This window comes from Oncorhynchus clarkii, chromosome 30 (assembly GCF_045791955.1).
Source record: "Oncorhynchus clarkii lewisi isolate Uvic-CL-2024 chromosome 30, UVic_Ocla_1.0, whole genome shotgun sequence".
Classification (NCBI taxonomy): domain Eukaryota; kingdom Metazoa; phylum Chordata; class Actinopteri; order Salmoniformes; family Salmonidae; genus Oncorhynchus; species Oncorhynchus clarkii.
The window spans coordinates 27,309,572-27,332,579 of NC_092176.1; the positions used below are offsets into that span (position 1 = coordinate 27,309,572).

A 23,008-nucleotide genomic window follows, 5' to 3' on the forward strand; every position below is an offset into this window, starting at 1 on the left:
CCCTCTCCTCGAACCCTACACAGATGGGCATGCGCCGTCGCAATCTTCGCTCTCACTATTCTCTCTTCTTCTATCCTATCATCTCTGCTTCTGCTAAATCCTTCTCCCAATCTCCTGAATTTGCCTCTTCAACCTTACTCTTCTCCCTTTCCGCATCCTAGGACACCCACTGCCCCCTTTCCTCCCGGCCCTCCCCTTCTGCTCAGCCCTCCCCTCCTACTCTGACTCATTGCGAGCTTACAGGGCTGCAGGCAGCTGAGCGAAAAAGTTTTCAACCAATCATCCTTTCATTCCCTTCTTTCTACCTTCTGCTGCTAGAGCCACTTTCTATCAATCAAAATGTTAAGCTTCTGCCTCTATCCGTAGGAAACTATTTTCCACCTTTTCCCTCCTTAATTCTCCAATCCCTCCCTACGACTTTGTCAACTACTTTGAAAAGAAAGTTGATGACATCCGCTCCTCATTCACTCAGCCTATTGAGTCCACTGGTCCCACTCACACAACTACCCTACGCCTTGACTTCTTTCTCCCCTCTCTCTCCAGATGAAATCCTGCGACTAGTGAGGTCCGGCCGACCAACAACCTGCTTGTTCGACCATATCCCCTCTTCCAGATGTCTGGGGACCTTCTCCCACTCCTCACTTCTCTCATCAACTCATCCCTGACCACTAGCTGCGTCCTCTGCCTTCAAAATGGCCAGAGTCGCTCCCCACCTCAAAACCAACACTCGACCTCTCTGACGTCACACTACAGACCGGTATCCATTCATTGTCTTTCCATTACACTTCAGCGCGCAGTCTCTGACCAACTCTCTCGCTATCTTCTCAGAACAATCTTCTTGACCCAAACCAGTCAGGATTCAAAACTGTCCCCCTCCCGTAGAGCATAGAACCTTGGTGTGACCCTGGACAACACCCTGGCGTTCTCTGCAAATATCAAAGTCAGTGACTCTGCTCTACAACATTCTTAGGGTACAACCCTACCTCACACAGGAAGCGGCACAGGTCCTAGTGGCAGCAGGTAGCCTAGTGGTTAGAGCCTTGGGCCAGTAACCAAAAGGTTTCTGGATCGAATCCCGAGCTGTCATTCTGCCCCTGAGCAAGGCAGTTAACCCACTGTTCCCCAGGCGCCAAAGACGTGGATGTCAAGGCAGCCCCCGCACCTCACTGATTCAGAGGGGTTGGGTTAAATGCAGAAGACACATTTCAGTTGAAGGCATTCAGCTGACTAAGTATCCCCCTTTCCCTAACCCAGGCACTTGTCATCTACTACAATACGCTTTTGGATGGGCTCCCCGCTTGTGCCATCAAACCCCTGCACGAACTTGATTTCCCCCCCGACTAGTTCTGAATTTGCTGATAGCTACTTTATTGAGGAATGACTGAGATACAGTTTTTGTTGTCCAACCTAGCCATCTTAAGATGAATGCACTAACTTTAAGTCGCTCTGGATAAGATCGTTTGCTAAAGGACTAAAATGTAAATGTATATAACATTTATTGAAATGGGTTATGGCAAATAGGAAAAATATTTGGAATGTCACTCGTGCTGTGCGCTGCCACTGCGAGGCGCCAGTCAAGTTCAAATAGTCTAAACCGTTGTCTGTCAAATCAGACACCCAACCCTACTATGCTATATCACACATTTTCACTAATCCCCATATACAGTGGGGAGAACATTTGATACACTGCCGATTTTGCAGGTTTTCCTACTTACAAGCATGTAGAGGTCTGTAATTTTTATCATAAGTACACTTCAACTGTGAGAGACGGAATCTAAAACAAAATCCAGAAAATCACATTGTATGACTTTTAAGTCATTCATTTGCATTTTATTGCATGACATAAGTATTTGATACATCAGACAAGCAGAACTTAATATTTGGTACAGAAACCTTTGTTTGCAATTACAGATATCATACGTTTCCTGTAGTTCTTGACCAGGTTTGCACACACTGCAGCAGGGATTTTGGCCCATCCTCCATACAGACCTTCTCCAGATCCTTCAGGTTTCGGAGCTGTCGCTGGGCAATACAGACTTACTTCCCTCCAAAGATTTTCTGTTGGGTTCAGGTCTGGAGACTGGCTAGGCCACTCCAGGACCTTGAGATTCTTCTTACGGAGCCACTCCTTAGTTGCCCTGGCTGTGTGTTTCGGGTCGTTGTCATGCTGGAAGACCCAGCCACGACCCATCTTCAATGCTCTTACTGAGGGAAGGAGGTTGTTGGCCAAGATCTCGCGATACATGGCCCCTTCCATCCTCCCCTCAATACGGTGCAGTCGTCCTGTCCCCTTTGCAGAAAAGCATCCCCAAAGAATGATGTTCCCACCTCCATGCTTCACGGTTGGGATGGTGTTCTTGGGGTTGTACTCATCCTTCTTCTTCCTCCAAACACGGCGAGTGGAGTTTAGACCAAAAAGCTCTATTTTTGTCTCATCAGACCACATGACCTTCTCCCATTCCTCCTCTGGATCATCCAGATGGTCATTGGCAAACTTCAGACGGGCCTGGACATGCGCTGGCTTGAGCAGGGGGACCTTGCGCGCGCTGCAGAATTTTAATCCATGACGGCGTAGTGTGTTACTAATGGTTTTCTTTGAGACTGTGGTCCCAGCTCTCTTCAGGTCATTGACCAGGTCCTGCCGTGTAGTTCTGGGCTGATCCTTCACCTTCCTCATGATCATTGATGCCCCACGAGGTGAGATCTTGCATGGAGCCCCAGACCAAGGGTGATTGACCGTCATCTTGAACTTCTTCCATTTTCTAATAATTGAGCCAACAGTTGTTACCTTCTCACCAAGCTGCTTGCCTATTGTCCTGTAGCCCATCCCAGCCTTGTGCAGGTCTACAATTTTATCCCTGATGTCCTTACACAGCTCTTTGGTCTTGGCCATTGTGGAGAGGTCGGAGTCTGTTTGATAGAGTGTGTGGACAGGTGTCTTTTATACAGGTAACGAGTTCAAACAGGTGCAGTTAATACAGGTAATGAGTGGAGAACAGGAGGGCTTCTTAAAGAAAAACTAACAGGTCTGTGAGAGCTGGAATTCTTACTGGTTGGTATTTTATTGGCATGCAATAAAATGCTAATTAATTACTTAAAAATCATACAATGTTATTTTCTGGATTTTTGTTTTAGATTCCGTCTCTCACAGTTGAAGTGTACCTATGATAAAAATTACAGACCTCTACATACTTTGTAAGTAGGAAACACTGCCGATTTTGCAGGTTATCAAATACTTGTTCTCCCCACTGTACGTGCAACAGGATCCTGGTGAGACTCACCGACAATTAGGCCTATTTCACAGTGATGGTCATCGTATCCACAGGTCATCATGGTGCCCACAGTGTCGTTGATCACCGACACAATGTCAATGTCAAAGTCCTAGAAAGAAATAAACAGGACATAATTAACTTATCAAGTGACTTACCTAGTAGCCAGTGTGCTGTGATTGACATCATTACGCATGACGCAACACCTATGAAGATCAACAAGTAAAGATACAGGTTGTGATCAGGGTAGTAGTGCAGTTCTAGGATCAGGTCCATCATGTCCATGTGATCTTATTAATTGTCATCTAAATGTCAAAACTGATCCTAGATCAACACTAATGGTCCGTTATTTGCAGCCAATTTAAATCACACACAAATTACATATTGGTTTTCTAACCCTGTAAGTAGTCTATGGACAAGGTATGACAGCAATCCATGCTTTGGTTTAGTTACCCTGTGACTGTTTCCAAATCCACACATTTTAGCATTTGTGGCACAAATCCCATGCATGTCGTGCTTCATGTCCAAAACATCTTCGATAAACTACACAATCAATTTCAGATAATTTAGCATTTGAAAAACATGCTACGAACAGTATCGTTTCAGTTGAACGTATTAGCATTTTCCCTGTATCGGAAATTGATGCTGTTGCTATGCAACCTCTTGCTAGTTTACGATTTTGGGTGTATTCGTAAATTCAATCTGGAGTGCCAGAGTGCCCTCTGAGCATTTGAAAATCCAGTGCAGTGTCAGATTATCTGTTCGTTAGCTCAGAGCGTTCAGAGCACACACTGGACGCTCTGGCCGAGGAGTAGAGTTGATCCGAGCATTTAGACCTCCAAACTGCACCCAGACACAAATGAGAGAACACCTCACTCTGACCATTTTACTTGCCCAAACAGAGCTGGTTAGGCTGTTTTCATGTTATTCAGAGCGTTGGTGACTGTAAATGTACTGCTGGCAAAATAATGCTTTTTTTGCCAACGTTTACCGACACCAGCCGCATTCAATAGGTTTTGCGCGTTCATAAATTCAGTTATTCTGCGCTCTGGAACACTCAGACGAGAGTGCTCTGAAATCAGAGTAGATGGCCAGAATTAACAATGTCCATTGAGAAGGCACAACGACTATACCACTTAGCTAAGAATGAAGTGAATAATCAAGTCAATAAAAGCTGCGTAGTTAGCATATAGTTAATATACTGCATGGCAAGCTCGATGTATTAGTAGCCAACTCACATTAGGTAACTAGCATACCGGTACATACTGCTGTAATGCTATGCGGTTCGTAAGGATAGTGTAGCTAACAAATTGTCAGCCAACATAACATGTAATGTAATTGATTTAAATCATGACTTATTTACATTACTCAACATTTTAATGTTTGGCATAATTAGTTAAAGAAATTAATTTGTTGGACTTCGGCTGCATATTTTCCATCATTTAGTTCAAATCTGAAACCGTTGTGAAGCCATACCCATTTTCAGAAGAATTGAAGAATTGCATTATGGGCCCTAAAAGCACGGGAAAAGTGTCCACCGCTTGTATACTTTGTATACTTGGTCACTGGGCTCCCTCCATCTGATGGCAACATTGTCATTCTGACGGTAGTGGACCGGTTCTCCAAGGCCACCCATTTCTGCACCCTTATTGGGCTGTTGGCCAGCCTGTCCTCCGGATTCCATCCCCAATCCAACGGACAGTCGGCGCGAGCTAACCAGGACCTAGAAACCACCATAAGATGCCTGGTCTCAACCAACCCCACTACCTGGAGTCGACAACTGGTCTGGGTGGAGTATGCTCGGAACACCCTTCCCTGTTCAGCCACAGGACTCTCCCGTTTTGAGTGCTCAATGGGGTATCAACCTCCACTCTTCCCAGAACAAGAGCAAGAGGTCCACGTACCCTCGGCCCAGATGTTTGTCCTCCACTGTCGACGTACCTGGAGAAGAGCTCAAGCGGCACTTCTCAAGACCAACTTTAGGTATCGTCGACAAGTGGACCGTCGCCGGACTCCAGCTCCCCGCTACCGCATTGGGCAGAGGGTATGGTGCTTTCCACTCGGGACCTGCACCTTCGAGTGGAGTCCCGCAAACTGTTCCCCCCCATCTCATTGGTCCTTTTCCCATCTCTAGGGTCCTTAGTTCCACTGCTGTCCATCTTGTGTTACCCTGTACCCTCCGTATTCACACAACTTTCCATGTGTCTAGGATTAATCCTGTGTCTCACAGCCCTTAGTCGTCTGTCTCCAGGCCCATTCCCCCGTCATCGATGGCCATCTGGCATACACGGTGAAATGCCTCCTGGGTGTTCGACCACGGGGCAGGGGTTTCCAGTACCTGGTTGACTGGGATGGTTACGGCCCGGAGGAGAGGTGCTGGGTTCCCGCTAGAGACATCCTGGACCCGGCCCTCATCGCCAACTTTCACCACCGAAATCCCAGTCACCCAGGTGGCGTCCCTAGAGGGGGGGGTACTGTCATGCCTTCATCAATTTCACCTGTCTTGGTGATTAGTCCCCAATCATTAGTCCCCGGTGTATTGATCCCTGTGTTTCTCTCTGTGCCAGTTCATCTTGTTTTGCCAAGTCAACCAGCGTTTCTCCTAGCTCCTATTTTTCCCAGTCTGTTTTTTCCTGGCCCTCATGGTTTTGACCATTGTCGATCCTGATGCCAAATAACATTTTATTGGTCACATACATGTTTAGCAGATGTTATTGCGGGTATAGCGAAATGCTTGAGTTTGTAGCTCCAACAGTGCAGTAATGTCGAACAAGTAATATCTAACATTTCTCTGTTGCGCCTTGTTCACCACACTGTCTGTGTGGGTGGACCATTTCAGTTTGTCAGTGATGTGTACGCCGAGGAACTTGAAGCTTTCCACCTTCTCCACTGCGGTCCTGTTGATGTGGAAAGGGGGGTGCTCCCTTTGCTGTTTCCTGAAGTCCATGATCAGCTCCTTTGTTTTGACGAAGTGAGAGGTTATTTTTTTCATGGCACCACACTCAGAGCCCTTACCACCTCCCTGTAGGCTGTCTCGTCATTGATGGTAATCAAGAATACTACTGTTGTGTCTGCACAATGACGTTGCCACGCAGTCCTGGGTGAACAGGGAGTACAGGAGGGGGCTGAGCACGCAACCCTATGGGGCCACAGTGTTGAGGATCAGCAAAGTGGCGATGTTTCCTACCTTCACCACCTCTGGGTGGCCTGTCAGGAAGTCCAGGACCCAGTTGCACAGGGTGGGGTGCAGACCCAGGGCCCCAAGCTTAATGATGAGATTGGAGGGTACTAAGGTGCTGAATTCTGATCTATAGTCAATGAACAGCATTCTTACTTAGGTTTTCCTCTTGTCCAGATGGGATAGTGCAGTGCAATGGAGATTGTATCAACTGTGGATCTATTGAGGGGGTATGCAAATTGAAGTGGGTCTAGGGTGTCAGGTAAGGTAGTGGTGATATGATCCATGACTAGTCTCTCAAAGCACTTCCTAATGACAGAAGTGGATGCAATGGGGCAATAGACATTTAGTTCAGGTACCTTTGCTTTCTTGGGTACAGGAAAAATGGTGGCCATCTTGAAGCATGTGGGGACAGCAGACTGGGACAGGGAGATTGAATATGTCTGTAAACACTCCAGCCAGCTGGTCTGTGCATGCTTGGTGGACAGGCTAGGGATGCCATCTGGCACGGAAGCCTTGCGAGAGTTAACAAGCTTAAATGTTTTAATCATGTTGGCCACGGAGAAGCAGAACCTACAGTCCTTGGTAGCGGACCGCCTCAGTGGCACTGTGTTATCCTCAAAGCAGGCGAAGAAGGTGTTTAGCTTATCTGGAAGCAAGACGTTGGTGTCCGATGTGGCTGGTTTTCCTTTTGTAGTTCGTGATTGTCTGTAGACCCTGACACATACGTCTCGTGTATGAGACATTGAATTGCTACTCCACTTTGTCTCTATACTGACATTTTGCATGTGATTGCCTTACAGAGGGAATAACAACCCTGTTTGTATTCAACCATATTCCCAGTCATCTTGCCATGGTTAAATGCAGTGGTTTCTCGCTTTGTTTGGCACAAATGCTGCCATCTATCCACGGTTTCTGGTTAGGGTAGGTTTTAATGGTCAGTCACATCTCCTGTACACTTCCTGATAAACTCAGTCACCGTATCAGCGTATTCAATGTTATTCTCAGAGGCTACCCGGAACATATCCTAGCCCTCGGGATAAAAAAAATATTGAAGTATGGATTCCGATTGGTCAGACCAGCATTGAATGGGTACAGTGCCTTGCAAAAGTTCATCCCCCTTGGTGTTTTTTCCTATTTTGATGCATTACAACCTGTAATTTCAATTGATTTTTATTTGGATTTTATGTAATGGACATACAAAATAGTCCAAATTGGTGAAGAGAAACATTTGTTGAAAAAAATTTCAAATTCAAAACGGAAAAGTGGTGCATGCATATGTATTCACCCCCTTTGCTATGAAGCCCCTAAATAAGATCTGGTGCAACCAATTACTTTCAGAAGTCACATAATTATTTAAAGTCCACGTGTGCAATCTAAGTATCACATGATCTCAGGATATCTGCTTTGGGAGACTCCCCAAGCATGTGGAAGAAGGTACTCTGGTCAGATGAGACTGACTTTGAGCTTTTTGTCCATCAAGGAAAATGCTATGTCTGGTGCAAACTCAACACCCCATCACCCGAGAACACTATCCCCACAGTGAAGCATGGTGGCAGCATCAAGCAGTGGGGCTGTTTTTCATCAGCAGGGACTGGGAAACTGGTCAGAATTGAAGGAATGATGGATAGTGCTAAATACAGGGACATTCTTGAGGGAAACCTGTTTCAGTCTTCCAGATATTTGAGACTGGGACATAGGTTCACCTTCCAGCAGGGCAATGACCCTAAGCATACTGCTAAAGCAACACTCAAGTGGTTTAAGGAGAAACATTTAAAAGTCTTGGAATGACCTAGTCAAAAGCCCAGACCTCAATCCAATTGAGAATCTGTGGTATGACTTAAAGATTGATGTACACCAGCAGGAACCCATCCAACTCGAAGGAGCTGGAGCAGTTGTACCTTGAAGAATGGTCAAAAATCCCAGTGGCTAGATGTGCCAAGCTTATAGAGACATACCAAGAGACTTGCAGCTGTAATTGCTGCAAAAGGTGTCTCTACAAACTATTGACTGAGGGAGTGAATAGTTATGCACACTCAAGTTCTGTTTTTTTGTCTTATTTCTTGTTTGTTTCACAAACACTATTTTGCATCTTCAAAGTGGTAGGCATGTTGTGTAAATCCAATTACACAAACCCCCCAAAAATACATTTTAATTCCAGGTGTAAGGCAACAAAATATGAAAAATGCCAAGGGAGTGAATACTTTCACAAGCCATTGTACTTCAGTCAATGTGTTGATAGAACTTCGGTAGCATTTTCCTAAAATTTGCTTTGTTCAAATCCCCAGCTTCAATAAATGGGTCCTCAGGATATGTGGTTTCCAGTTTGCATAAAGTTCAGTGAAGTTCTTCGAGGGCTGCCGTGGTATCGGCTTGAGGGGGAATATACACGGCTGTGACTAACCGAAGAGAATTCTCTTGGGAGGTAATAGGATTGGCATTTGATTGAGGTATTCTAGGTCGGGGAAAAAAATAACTTGAGTTCCTGTATATTATCATAATCACACCATGAGTAGTTAATCATGAAACATACATCCCCGCCCTCCTTCTTCCCGAAGAGATTTAATCCTGTCTGCGGGTTGAACTGAGAAACCAACTGGCTGTACGGAGAGCCATGTTTCTGTGAAACAGAGCATGTTACAATCCCAGATGTCTCTCTGCAAGGAAATCCATGCCCTCAGCTCATCAACTTTATTGTCCAGAGACTGAACATTAGCGAGTAATATACTTGGAAGTCCACTCTGAGTACCTCTACTCCCTCAGCGGTGTTTTGGATCAGCCTTTGGAAACAGTTCTATTGCCCTCGTGGGTACGAACAAAGGATCCGATTCGGGAAATCGTATACCTTATCGTAATGCTGGTAAGTTACCACCGCTCTGATATCCAAAAGTTATTCCGCACTGTACGTAATAACAAGTTTCTGACCTAATAATGTAAGAAAAAACACAAAAATAAAAATACTGCAAAGTTGCCTAGGGGCTAGAAGAACAGCTGCCCTCTATCAGCACCATTTTGACTGACCTTCATGTAATGATGGACTGTCCTCCATGAAGCTGGTTGAGAGAATGTCAAGAGTGTGCTCATCAAGGCAAAGGGTGGCTACTTTGAAGAAACTCAAATACACAATTTACTGATTTCTTTAACACCTTTTTGGTAACTACATGATTCCATATGTTAGTTCATAGTTCTGATATCTTCACTAGTATTCTACAATGTAGAAAATAAACAAATAAAGACAAACACTGGAATGAGAAGGTGTCCAAACGTTTGACTGGTACTGTACATATACAGTGCCTTCGGAAAGTATTTAGACCCCTTGACTTTTCCCACATTTTGTTACAATACAGCCTTGTTCTAAAATTGATTAAATTATTTTTCGCCCCTCAATCTACACACAATACCCCATAATGACAAAACAAAAAATATTGTTAGAAATGTTTGCACATTTATTAAAAGTAAAAAACAGAAGTATTCAAACCATTTGCTATGGGACTCGAAATTGAGCTCAGGTGCATCCTGTTTCCAGTGATCATCCTTGAGATGCAGAAATTTGTTGGTAACCTTCCCCAGATCTGTGCCTCGACACAATCCTGTCTCAGAGTTTTACTGACCATTCCTTCCAATTGTCCGGCTTGATTTTTGCTCTGATATACACTGTCAACTGTGTGAACTTATACAGACAGGTGTGCCTGTCCAAATCATGTCATATCATTTGAATTTACCACAGGTAGACCACAATCAAGTTGTAGAAACATCAAGGATGATCAATGGAAACAGGATGCATCTGAGCTCACTTGAGTCTCATAGCAAAGGGTCTGAATAATTATGAAATTTGTTGTCTGCTCTTTATTATTAATACATTTGTAAAATAAAAAAAATGTAACCCGTTTTCGCTTTGTCCTTAATAGGCGTTTGGTGTATATTGATGAGGAAAAAAATGTATTTAATCAATTTTAGAACAAGGCTGTAATTCGATGGACATTTTATACATGTGCTGTTCTAATAACAGCAAGTGACTGACTGAACAAATCCTCACTTATCAGTATCTGCAATTTGGCAGTACGCCTAGACCTTGCTTTGACAACTTAATATGTCAAGGTCTCAGTTTAAAGAGAAGAAGCCTCGTGAGGTATTGGTATGTCACATGTTATGAACCAGTCAGTATTGGTCGGCATTATGAATTAAACAAAACGGTAATGATGAATTAATTATGCTAAATCATGCAAATATAACTTGTCTTATACACAGCTATACACAGACAATTGCTGGGACTGCCCTAGCAGAGCTTCTGACAGACATTCACTTTGGTGCATTAAGTTTGTTGGAAACTCTCCAGCTCACTGACAAACATTGATTCATTTAAAATGTACTTTGAGTGTCCCTGTTTAAGAATTTCCACAACGGTAAAAAGTTAAGGGGCCTGAATACTTTCCAAACGCACTGCGTGTACATACACACACACAGCACATTCCCATAATAGCCATCACAGAGTGGGCTATAAAATAAATATGTTTTATTGTCACACCAAATGGGTGCAGTAAAATGTGTTTTATAGGGTCAGCCAAAGTAGTACGGCACCTTAGGGTTACGTACACCTGGCCCAACGCTGTAACCGCTAGGTAACCTGCGCCCTATGACTTACCCCCCCCCCCCCTCGAGTTTTGAATACACCTTAAGACATGAAAGGATAACTACTGTAAAGCTCAGTATGAAGAGTTTGACTTAATGTTCCATACAAAATGGGTAAATACTCCAAGGTTCATCAGTGCTGTCATTTATTTAAGCATGGGAACAAAGTCACACAGACATGTCAGCTACTAACAAGCATTATTCAGAGTGTGATGTTATAAAATAGAAAAATTGCAAAAACAAAAACCTTGTTGTTATTTCTCTTTTGTGTTATAAAATCTTGATTTATTATACAGTACCAGTCGAGTTAACACACCTACTCAAAGGTTTTTCTTAATTTTTACTATTTTCTACATTGTATAATAAGAAGACTTCAAAACTATAAAATAACACATCATGTACTAACCAAAAAAAAGTGTTAAAACAAATCAAAATAGATTTTATATTTGAGATTCTTCAAAGTCAAACCCTTTGCCTCTGACAGCTTTGCACACTCTTGGCATTCTCTCAACCAGCTTCATGAGGTAGTCACCTGGAATGCATTTCAATTAACAGGTGTGCCTTGTAAAAGTTAATTTGTGGTATTTATTTCCTTCTTAATGCGTTTGAGCCAATCAGTTATCTTGTGACAAGGTAGGGGTGGTATACAGAAGATAGCCCTATTTGGTAAAAGACCAAGTCCATATTATGGCAAGAATAGCTCGAATAAGCAAAGAGAACTTTGAAAGTTTCTTAAATTGCAGGGCTTGATGGTTCTTGCGACTATGATGAAACTGGCTCTCATGAGGACCACCACAGGAAAGAAAGCCCCAGAATTACCTCTAATGAACTTCTCCTCTGCAGCAGAGTTACCAGCCCAAATAAATGCATCACAGAGTTCAAGTAACAGACATCTCAGCATCAACTGTTCAGAGGAGACTGCGTGAATCAGGCCTTCATGGTTAAAGAAACCACTACTAAAGGACACCAATAATAAGAAGAGACTTGCTTTGGCCAAGAAACACAAGCAATGGACATTAGACCGGTGGAAATCTCTCCTTTGGTCTGATGAGTCCAAATTTGAGATTTTTGGTTCCAACCGCCCTGTCTTTGTGAGATGCAGAGTAGGTGAACGGATGATCTCTGCATGTGTGGTTCCCACCGTGAAGCAAGGAGGAGGAGGTGTGATGCTGTTGGGGTGCTTTGCTGGTGACACTGTCTGTGATTTATTTAAAATTCAAGGCACACTTAACTAGCATGGCTACCACAGCATTCTGCAGCGATACGCCATCCCATCTGGTTTGCGCTTCGTGGGATTATCATTTGTTTTTCAACAGGACAATGACCCAACACAGCTCCAGGCTGTGTAAGGGCTATTTGACTAAGAAGGAGAGTGATGGAGTGCTGTGTCAGATGACCTGGCCTCCACAATCACCCGACCTCAACCCAATAGAGATGGTTTGGGATGAGTTGGACGGCAGAGTGAAGGAAAAGCAGCCAACAAGTGCTCAGCATATGTGGGAACTCCTTCAAGACTGTTGGAAAAGCATTCCAGGTGAAGCTGGTCAAGAGAATGCCAAGAGTGTGCAAAGCTGTCATCAAGGCAAAGGATTGCTACTTTGAAGAATCTAAAATATATTTTGATTTGTTGAACACTTTTTTGGTTACTACATTATTCCATGTGTGTTATTTCCTAGTTTTGATGTCTTCACTATTATACAATTTTTCACTGGTACTGTATATTTGTATGGCATATCTTTTTGCTTGATATTGGTGGGTTGAGTGTGATGGTCTCTTTCTAAACTTGAATAAACACTAGGTTTCAGTTCATCTTAATGTTGCTGGCCTGAAGCCTTCATGTTATACTTTCAGCATAACCTATATAGGTCAGATTACTTTTGTAGCACACAGTGTCTGGGAGTTTGCTAGGAGGCCATACATTATCTGTATGGAAGGAAAAAGGCATGATGTGGCAAGGTGGTAGGCACAAAGAGTGCTGCCACTGGTGCATAACCTTGGCCCATTCATTTTCCACTGACTCACCCCTCTCTTTATGATGGCTTTCCTCAGAAGGCTGACCACATCTCTCCCTTCCACCCCATGCGACTTGAAGCCCTTGGTCCATGACACCAGAATACTCTGCATGAACATACACACGCACGCACACAGACAATGACAACTTCTGGATCATTCTGAAGGCTCAAACCTCCAAATCAGAGTTCCATTTTTCTCTTTAAATTTCAAATGCGGTCCTCAATAGTGAACCTCCTTATTCCTCACCTCATCCAGTTTGGTCTGCTGGCAGGGGAAGGAGAAGGTGAAGCCCAGAGGAAGCTTCTGGTTCTTGATCCCCAGCTTCTCCAGGAAGTTAGCAAGACACTCAGCAATATGGTCGAAGAGCTAAGGGCGAAACTGAGGGGTGTTAACATACAGCAGCAAACTGGTCAATGTGCTAGTAACCACTTCAGTTCATTGATATGATCTATGGTTTTTCCCACCCCATTTTTCTCATATTTTAGCGAAATTATGATGCTATGGTCAAATATTACATATATGACATTAAAGCCATTACCAACCTCAACCCTTATTGAACACCCCGAATGTTGTCTTTACCCAACACAGTTCGAATTAGAAATATCTATGAAACCCCTATTCCAGAACCAGATGTTCTTCCCAGCATCAAAGTTAGCGATGTTATACAAATGTCATAAATCAGACCTACCGACATTGATACTGCTTGGTCTGAACGATGAGGCAGTGTTTAAAGGGACAATCAGCAGTTGCTACATACATATCATTCATGTATAAGTTTTTTTTTTGTTATGTATCTGTTGATTCTTGAAGAATATAACTTATGACTCATGGGCTTATTAGTTTCGTACCCCATCAGAACCCAAAATAGAAAACTGTTTTACACCAATGTTTGTAAACAAAGTAAATGTAAACAAACCAGTTACAGCCTCATAACATAGTTAAAACTATAATTTTGATATCATGGATGGTCAGTCCTTGCATCCATAGGTCTGTGTGTTAATTACATTTCTCCAGCCCCATCCCTCAACTTTTTACAGAAACAGTGGTGGAGTGGTTGCTTTGTTTTTGTTTAAACTCCCGATTGGCCCTTTAAGAGGTCACAGTAATAAGGTCAAAGGTCAAGCATCTGGCCCATTGCATGGATTTGCTGTGTGAATTTAGGTCATTCCTGATGTCCATTGAAACGAACATCCCCTTCTCCTCTCACCTCTTCGCCGCTGCCCCTCATCAGCTCCTCAGGAATGGCATAGATCTGGTTCTCCATCTCCACCTTCTGCTTCCCGTTGTCAGACACCTTCACCAGCAGGACCCGGAAGTTGGTCCCACCCAGGTCGAGAGCCAGGAAGTCTCCCTTTTCTGGAAGAGTCAAAAAACACACACATACTCAAAAATGCTGCAAAGCAATAAAAAAAAAATATACAAAAAACACAAACTAACTACTAAGTCTACTAAACTGCAATAGAGAGGGTAAAGAAAACAGGTATACCAAATATTTAAGTGGGAATGTGGTGCTCGTCTGGGTAAATAAATCATATACTAAAAGTCTTCCAAACAGCCTAAATGGAGGACAACAATAAATCCAAGAATGTACCAAAAATAGGACTAATGGTATTTTTCATGTCATAGTACTATTTTATAAAGAGCGTATACGTTTCTACCACAGTCTTTATGAAAGTTACAAAGCTGCAATAGAGATAACCATGAGCAGCAATAATGTTGATTGGAGCAGGGGTGATCACAAGTCAGACTAAAATTAATTTCATTACAACCACAGAGGACATTGACCATGAAGCAGTAGGCTCCTTCTGAACATCGGAGTCCTCTTTGAAAAGTGATGTCTTTAACCCATTGCCAATAACATACCCATGTTTATGAGATATAAAGGGGAATCTTTCAATGGACTGACCTTATTTTATAATGCATAACAACCAACATAAAATGTTAATTACCAAACTATAAGGTTTTATTCAATGCAATAAACAAGTATAAAATAAGTTTGGAATCCTGTCACATTTGAGTGAATAGCCTACCGAACATTCAACATCAGTGGCTAACCACATAATTTAGATTGAAAAGAAAACCACATCGAAAGGAAGGAGAGAGAACGAGGAGAGAGAGAGAGAGAGAGAGAGAGTGTGAGTCAGAAATAGTGCTGTCACACACACACACACACAATCCCAGATTTTTTCAATACAGATTTTTTTTAACATTGAACAATATATTGATAACGGGTAGAACAAATAAAATATCTCATTTCTGCTGAACCTTCTAAACTGCAATTGTCTACCATAGACACTTACTCTACAGCAGTGCCCCCCCCCATGCACTAAACAACTGATTCAAATAACCAATTCATCATCAAGCTTTGATTATTTGATGATGTAGTGCACATAAAAATAACTTTTGACGTTAAATGGCCATGTACCTGTCACGTTCTGACTTATTTCCTTTGTTTTTGTATTTAGTTAGTATGGTCAGGGCATGAGTTGGGTGGGCAGTCTGTTTGATTTTCTATGATTTGGGGATTTCTATGTTTCGGCCTAGTATGGTTCTCAATCAGAGGCAGGTGTCATTAGTTGTCTCTGATTGAGAATCATACTTAGGTAGCCTGGGTTGCACTGTTTGTTTGTGGGTGATTGTCTATGTCAGTGGCTTGTGTCAGCACAGGTCTCATTTGTAGCTTCACGGTCGTCATTTGTTTATTGTTTTGTATGCAGTGTCAGTACTTTCTTTATTAAAGATTTACCATGGACACTTACCACGCCGCATTTTGGTCTTCCGATCCATCTCGCCTCTCCTCTTCAGATGAAGAGGAGGACGACCGTGACAGTACCGAACGCAAATACAAGTTAAATGCGTTTCGTTCGTATTTTCAACTCTACTGATGGTTATGTCAAGAACTTTTGCGTTTATATAGCAAATGTGCCCACTCTGGTCTTGGCATGTGAGCTATAGACAATAACTCGCAGATAGGCTATCTAAATTATGAGATTATTATGGATAAGAGAGCTATTTGTATTTGTGAAATGGCAACCAAGCATTGATCATGTCACCAGAATAAAACCCTCGTTATATATTGGAAAGGAACATCAAGCTCATCACTTTGCACATTCACCACCCTGTGAAGTTCATCACTTATTTAATCTGTAGCCTAATAAAGTGCACTGTACTGCTTTGTAAGACCTTTTACTTAGTTGTTTTGGTGGGCTGGCCTCCCATCTGCTCTGTAATCAAAGTATTCCCATAGTTCGCTTCTGCAGACAGTTTGGTCAACAAGCTGCGGACACTGAGCTATAATAAAAGTTGTGTGTGTGAAGGTATGAAATTTACGTTTGAAGAAGCCATGCTCTTCTTGCTTGCTTCTTAAGTAAGTGGCTTGCTCGGTGTCAGCTGCATGTGCAAACGCAGCCTGGCTAGCTACTGCCCCCTTCAGTTATTTGTCTGAATCTTTGACGTCACGTGAGACACCTTTGATACAAGTACAGAAAGTAACAATAATTTGTCTGTCAAAGATTCAGACTCGATCCTCTCAATCCACATATGATGTCACGTGAGACAAATTTGACATAAGTACAGAAAGTAACAACAATTCTAGTACCAAACCGCTTTTCATGTTTTAGTATAAAAAAAAGTACAGAAGCTTCGGTATATCGTGCAACACTAGTCAAAAGAGTGAGAGAGAGACAAGATAGAGAGGCAGGGAAAGTGAGAATGATGAGAAAGAGGGAGGGAGACATAACAGTGGTTCAGCTGGATAGACACTTATCTGATAGGTTGGAGTTTAATATGCCAATAATGACCAGAATCAACAGGCTGAGCAAACCGGGGTTTGGCCTGGTTGCTTTTGCACTTTCTCTGCAATTCACATTTACCATTCCTCTCCAGTCACTTATGACAAATCACCTTCCCCAGTCTCCAAGAGTGGTTTTTGACACCTGATATACTTTTGATATGGCCCGGTCACAGTCACTAACACAGGTCAAACTCAAAGGAAAACGCAGCTGGGACATTTCAATGTTCATGCAGCATAGGCCTACCGCTAGAATGTAATGTCTAGATGGGATACAGCTACAGTCAACAACAAACAAAAAAATGGGGGGGGGGGCATTTTAGCTAACCTTAACCCTTTTCCTAACCTTAACCTAATTCTCCTAAGCTGCTACATTAATTTTCCTAACCTGCTGGTAAGTTCTTCTAACCTGCAAAAAAAGTCAATTTTGACAAAAGCTGTGTCCCTTCTAGACAAAACCCTCCTAGAGTGCATGTCCAATTAATTTAATTAAAAGTGGTATGCTAGTGTGGATGGATATTATAACAGAGCCCAGATTTTCTATGTGCCATTCTTCACCAGCATACTCTCATTAGCTAAAGGTTCATCATGGTTCTGGGGATCCAAAGGGGTGCACATTTTGTTCTTGACCTATCACTCACACACCCAATTTAAGGCTTGATGATGAGTGGATTAGTTGAATCAAGTGGGTGAATGCTAGGGCAAAAACAAAAGGTGCCAAGATTGAGAAACTAGGGCGAAGATTGAGAAACCCTGATCTAAAGAGCTGTCAAACAAAAAAATTCCCTCCTATTCTCACCTCAACAACCAGTCCATAGTTGACATATTTCTAAGCATGGGTTGTGCTGTTTCTTGAAGATTCCAATTACTGTGCATGAGAAGGCTTGATGGCCAGGTCTCTCTTGGGAGAGAGGTCTTCTGACACCAATGGCACTTTTTCATTCAATACAGGTTAAATAAGATTAAAAAAAACACTTTAGATGGGGCCAGAGTCATATAGCTATAAATATATATATATCCATCTATGGCTCTTAACTGGGCTTAGCTGTGTCATTCTGACACAGTTCACTGACACAGGTCATATTCTGCAGCTGAGACACACAGCTTCAGGATTTATGTGCTTTTCACCACCAGTCTCTCATTCTACCAGCCTGCCCTCATCTAAGCAAGTTACAAATATGAAATTATTGAAGGATTGTGCAATTTTTCTTATTCCAGTAAAGTGCATTGGTAGGCAAGGCATGGGTCTCTATGGGTCTCTATTACTGTGCATGAGAAGGCTTGATGGCCAGGTCTCTCTTGGGAGAGAGGTCTTCTGACACCAATGGCACTTTTTCATTCAATACAGGTTAAGTAAGATAAAAAAAACACTTTAGATGGGGCCAGAGTCATATAGCTATAAATATATATATATCCATCTATGGCTCTTAACTGGGCTTAGCTGTGTCATTCTGACACAGTTCACTGACACAGGTCATATTCTGCAGCTGAGACACACAGCTTCAGGATTTATGTGCTTTTCACCACCAGTCTCTCATTCTACCAGCCTGCCCTCATCTAAGCAAGTTACAAATATGAAATTATTGAAGGATTGTGCAATTTTTCTTATTCCAGTAAAGTGCATTGGTAGGCAAGGCATGGGTCTCTATGGACTCTAAGAAGGGCCTGCGGCATGGATGTACTGAGATTTCTCCAGGCCTCCCTGAAGAAAGAAGTCTTCTGACCTCGATGGGACTTCCTGATTAAATAACATTTAAGTCTGCGTCCCAAATGGCACCCTATTACCTTTATAGTGAACTACTTTTGACCAGTACTTTTGGCCAGTCCCACTGTAAAGGGAATGTGGTGCCATTTGGGACACAACGTAAATAGAATAGAAATTACTCAGATGTCTGTCAGACCCCCTCACCTGTCCCGTCAGGGGTGGAGCGCACAAACGTGGGCAGCATCTTCACAGCAGCCGTAGGGTTGGAGTCACGGCCCAGCCCCTTATCCATCTCCCTCCGGAACCTCTCAGCCACGTCAATCAGGTTCTCGTCCGATAACCGCAGGTGGTACAATAATTTATCCACCTTAAGAGGGAGAGAGAGAGGAAGAAAACAGAGTAAGATAAATATACAGAGCATTCGGAAAGTTTTCAGACCCAATGACTTTTTCCACATTTTGTTACGTTACATCCTTATTCTAAAATTGAATTAATTATTTTTTTCCATCAATCTACACAAAATACCCCATAATGACGAAGCAAAAACAGGTTTAGACATTTTTGCAAATACTCAGTACTGTTCAAAAGTTTGAGGTCATTTAGAAATGTCCTTGTTTTTGAAAGAAAAGCAAATTTTTTTGTCCATTAAAATAACATCAAATTGATCAGAAATACAGTGTAGACATTGTTCATGTTGTAAATGACAATTGTAGATGGAAATGGCAGCTTTTTAATGGAATATCTACATAGGCGTACTGAGGACCATTATCAGCAACCATCACTCCTGTGTTCCAGTGAAACGTTGTGTTAGCTATTCCAAGTTTATAATTTTAAAAAGGCAAATTGATCAATAGAAAACCCTTTTGCAATTACAGTTGAAGTAGGAAGTTTACATATGAGTTTTAATGACACCAACCAAAGTGTTTTTCAACCACTCCAGAGTTCCTCTGTCCAGTGTCTGTGTTATTTTTCCCATCTTAATCTTTTATTTTTATTGGCCAGTCTGAGAAATTGCTTTTTCTTTGCAACTCTGCCTAGAAGGTCAGCATCCCGGAGTCGTCTCTTCACTGTTGACGTTGACTGGTGTTTTGCGGGTACCATTTAATGAAGCTGCCAGTTGAGGACTTGTGAGGCGTCTGTTTCTCAAACTAGACACGAATGTACTTGTCCTCTTGCTCAATGTCTACAGTACACTGTATTTCTGATCAATTTGATATTATTTTAAAAATGGACCAAAAAAATTTGCTTTTCTTTCAAAAACAAGGACATTTCTAAGTGACCCCAAACTTTTGAACTTGAGTGAATATTAAAAAAAACAGAAATACCTTATTTACATTAGTATTCAGACCCTTTTGAAAGAGACTCAACATTTAGGTCAGGTGCATCCTGTTTCCATTGATCATCCATGAGATGTTTCTACAACTTTATTGGAGTCCACCTGTGGTAACTTCAATCGATTGAACATGATTTGGAAAGGCACACAGCTGTCTCTATAAGGTCCCACAGTTGACAGTGAATGTCAGAGCAAAAATCAAGACATGAGGTCGAAGGAATTGTCAGTAGAGCTCCGAGACAGGATTGTGTTGAGGCACAGATCTGGGGAAGGGTACCAAAACATTTCTGCAGCATTGAAGGTCCCAAAGAACACAGTGGCCTCCATTATTCTTAAATGGAAGTAAACTCAGCAAAAAAAGAAACGTCCTCTCACTGTCAACTGCATTTATTTTCAGCAAACTTAACATGTAAAAATTTGTTTGAACATAAGATTCAACAACTGAGACATAAACTGAACAAGTTCCACAGACATGTGACTAACAGAAATTGAATAATGTGTCCCTGAACAACAAAAGTAACAGTCAATACAGCTGGTGGCCACACCAGATACTAAGTACTGCAGTGCATCTCCTCCTCGTGGACAGCAGCAGATTTGCCAGTTCTTACTGTGAGATGTTACCTCATTCTTCCACCATGGCACCTGCAAGTTCCCAGACATTTCTGGGGGGGTATGGCCCAGCCCTCACCCTCCAATCCAATAGGTCCCAGACGTGCTCAATGGGATTGAGATCTGGGCTCCTTGCTGGCCATGGCAGAACACTGACATCCCTGTCTTGCAGGAAATCACGCACGGAACAAGCAGTATGGCTGGTGGCATTGTGATGCTGTTGGGCCATGTCAGGATGAGCCTGCAGGAAGGGTACCACTTGAGGGAGGAGAATGTCTTCCCTGTAATGCACAGCGTTGATAATGCCTGCAATGACAACAAACTCAGTCTAATGATGCTGTGATACCACCCCAGACCATGAAAGACCCTCCACCTCCAAATCGATCCCTCTCCAGAGTACAGACCTCGTTGTAACGCTCATTCCTTCGATGATAAACGCGAATCTGACAATCACCCCTGGTGAGACAAAACCGCGGCTCGTCAGTGAAGAGCACTTTTTGCCAGTCCTGTCTGGTCCAGCGACGGTGGTCCTGTCTGTGTCCATAGGCGACATTGTTGCCGGTGATATCTGGTGAGGACCTGCCTTACAACAGGCCTACAAGCCTTCAGTCCAGCCCCTCTCAGCTTTTGTGGACAGTCTGAGCACTGATGGAGGAATTGTGCATTCCTGGTGTAACTTGGACAGTTGTTGTTGCCATCGAGTACCTGTTCGGCAGGTGTGATGTTCGGATGTATCGATCCTGTGCAGGTGTTGTTACACGTGGTCTGCCACTGCGAGGACAATCAGATGTCCGTCCTGTCTCCCTGTGGCGCTGTCTTAGGCGTCTTACAGTACAGGCATTGCAATGTATTGCCCTGGCCACATCTGCAGTCCTCATGCCTCCTTGCAGCATGTCTAAGGCACGTTCACGTGCAGGGACTCTGGGCATCTTTCTTTTGGTCAGAGTCAGTAGAAAGGCCTCTTTAGTGTCCTAAGTTATCATAACTGTAACCTTAATTTCCTACCATCTGTAAGCTATTAGTGTCTTAACGACCATTCCACAGGTGCATGTTCATTAATTGTTTATGGTTCGTTGAACAAGCATGGGAAACATTGTTAAAACCCTTTACAATGAAGATCTGTGAAGTTATTTGGATTTTTACGAATTATCTTTGAAAGACAGGGTCGTGAAAAATGGACGTTTCTTTTTTTGCTGAGTTTAGTTTGGAACCACCAAGACTCTTCCTAGAGCTGGCCGCTTGGCCAAACTGAGCAATCGGGGGAGGTGGCCAAGAACCCGATGGTCACTGACAGTGCTCCACAGTTCTCTGGTGATGTTTTTCAGAAGACTAGTCAGGGAGACTAGTCAGGATTCAGGGATATATGAACGGAGCAAAGTACAGAGAGATCCTTGATGAAAACCTGCTCCAGAGCACTCAGGACCTCATACTGAGGTGAAAGTCAGGACCTCATACTGAGGTGAAAGTTCACCTTCCAACAGGACAACAACCCTAAGCACACAGCCAACACCAAGCTGGGGTGGCTTCAGGACAAGTCTGTGAATGTCCTTGAGTTGCCCCAGCCAGAGCCTGGACTTGAACCCGATCGAACATCTCTGGAGAGACCTGAAAATAGCTGTGCAGTGATGCTCCCCATCTAACCTGAGAGCTTGAGAGGCTCTGCAGAGAAGAAGGGGAGAAACTCCACAAATACTGGTGTGCCATGCCTGTAGCGTCATACCCAAGAAGACTCGAGGTTGTAATCGCTGCCAAAGGTGCTTCAACAAAGTACTGAGTAAAGGGTCTGAATACTTATATAAATATGATATTTCAGTGTTAATACATTTGCAACAATTTTGAAAAACCTGTTTTTGTTTTGTCATTATGGGGTATTGTGTGTAGATTGATGAGGGGGAAAAAATAATGAATCCATTTTAGAATAAGGCTGTAACAACAAAATGTGGGTCTTAATACTTTCCGAATGCACTGTAACTGGAAGGTGGTAAAGGTATTTATCCACCTGACCTTAGGAAAGGGCAACAGAGAAAAGAAGATGCATTATTACAACAGGCCTTGTTCGAGACAGAAAGGCTAATAGGGCAGGAGCATGTTTCCTGTTTCTGTAGCGTGAGGCAGCTTGACGTACCAGTCTACCCCCTGGACAGGACGCTATTGATTCCTTATTGAATGTCTGACTTATAGCCTGACATGAGTAGTCAATGTTCATGAGGTTTACCGTGCAGTGACAATGGTTAGCTAATAGCTATACAAAGGAACCATCTGTTTGCTTACGTGGTTATAAGTGTATGTCTCTATTTTGTTGCTTTCCCACTGAAGTTACATAGCGTTGTTTTCAATTAGCACAATTTGTGTGTGTGTGTGTGTGTGTGTGTGTGTGTGATAATTCTGAGAAGTGAGGACATTTTGCCAGTCCTCAAAGGGCTATTTTAGGCTTAGGAGTTAGTGTTAAGGTTAAGGTTAAGGTTAAGGGATAATAGGATTT

At 42.8% G+C, this 23,008-nt stretch overlaps 1 protein-coding gene across 2 annotated transcripts in view; it reads right to left on the bottom strand.

Annotated features, from left to right (window-relative positions):
* Positions 1-23,008, bottom strand: part of LOC139389285 (hexokinase-2-like) — a 94,390-nt gene that overhangs the window by 51,621 nt on the left and 19,761 nt on the right. For both annotated transcript variants that reach the window (XM_071135871.1, XM_071135872.1), the window contains exons 2-6: positions 18,789-18,951; positions 14,297-14,445; positions 13,336-13,455; positions 13,099-13,194; positions 3,282-3,381 (exon numbers count right to left, since the gene is read on the bottom strand). In XM_071135871.1, the coding sequence (XP_070991972.1) occupies positions 3,282-3,381; positions 13,099-13,194; positions 13,336-13,455; positions 14,297-14,445; positions 18,789-18,951 (628 nt within the window). The remainder of the gene's footprint in view (positions 1-3,281; positions 3,382-13,098; positions 13,195-13,335; positions 13,456-14,296; positions 14,446-18,788; positions 18,952-23,008) is intronic.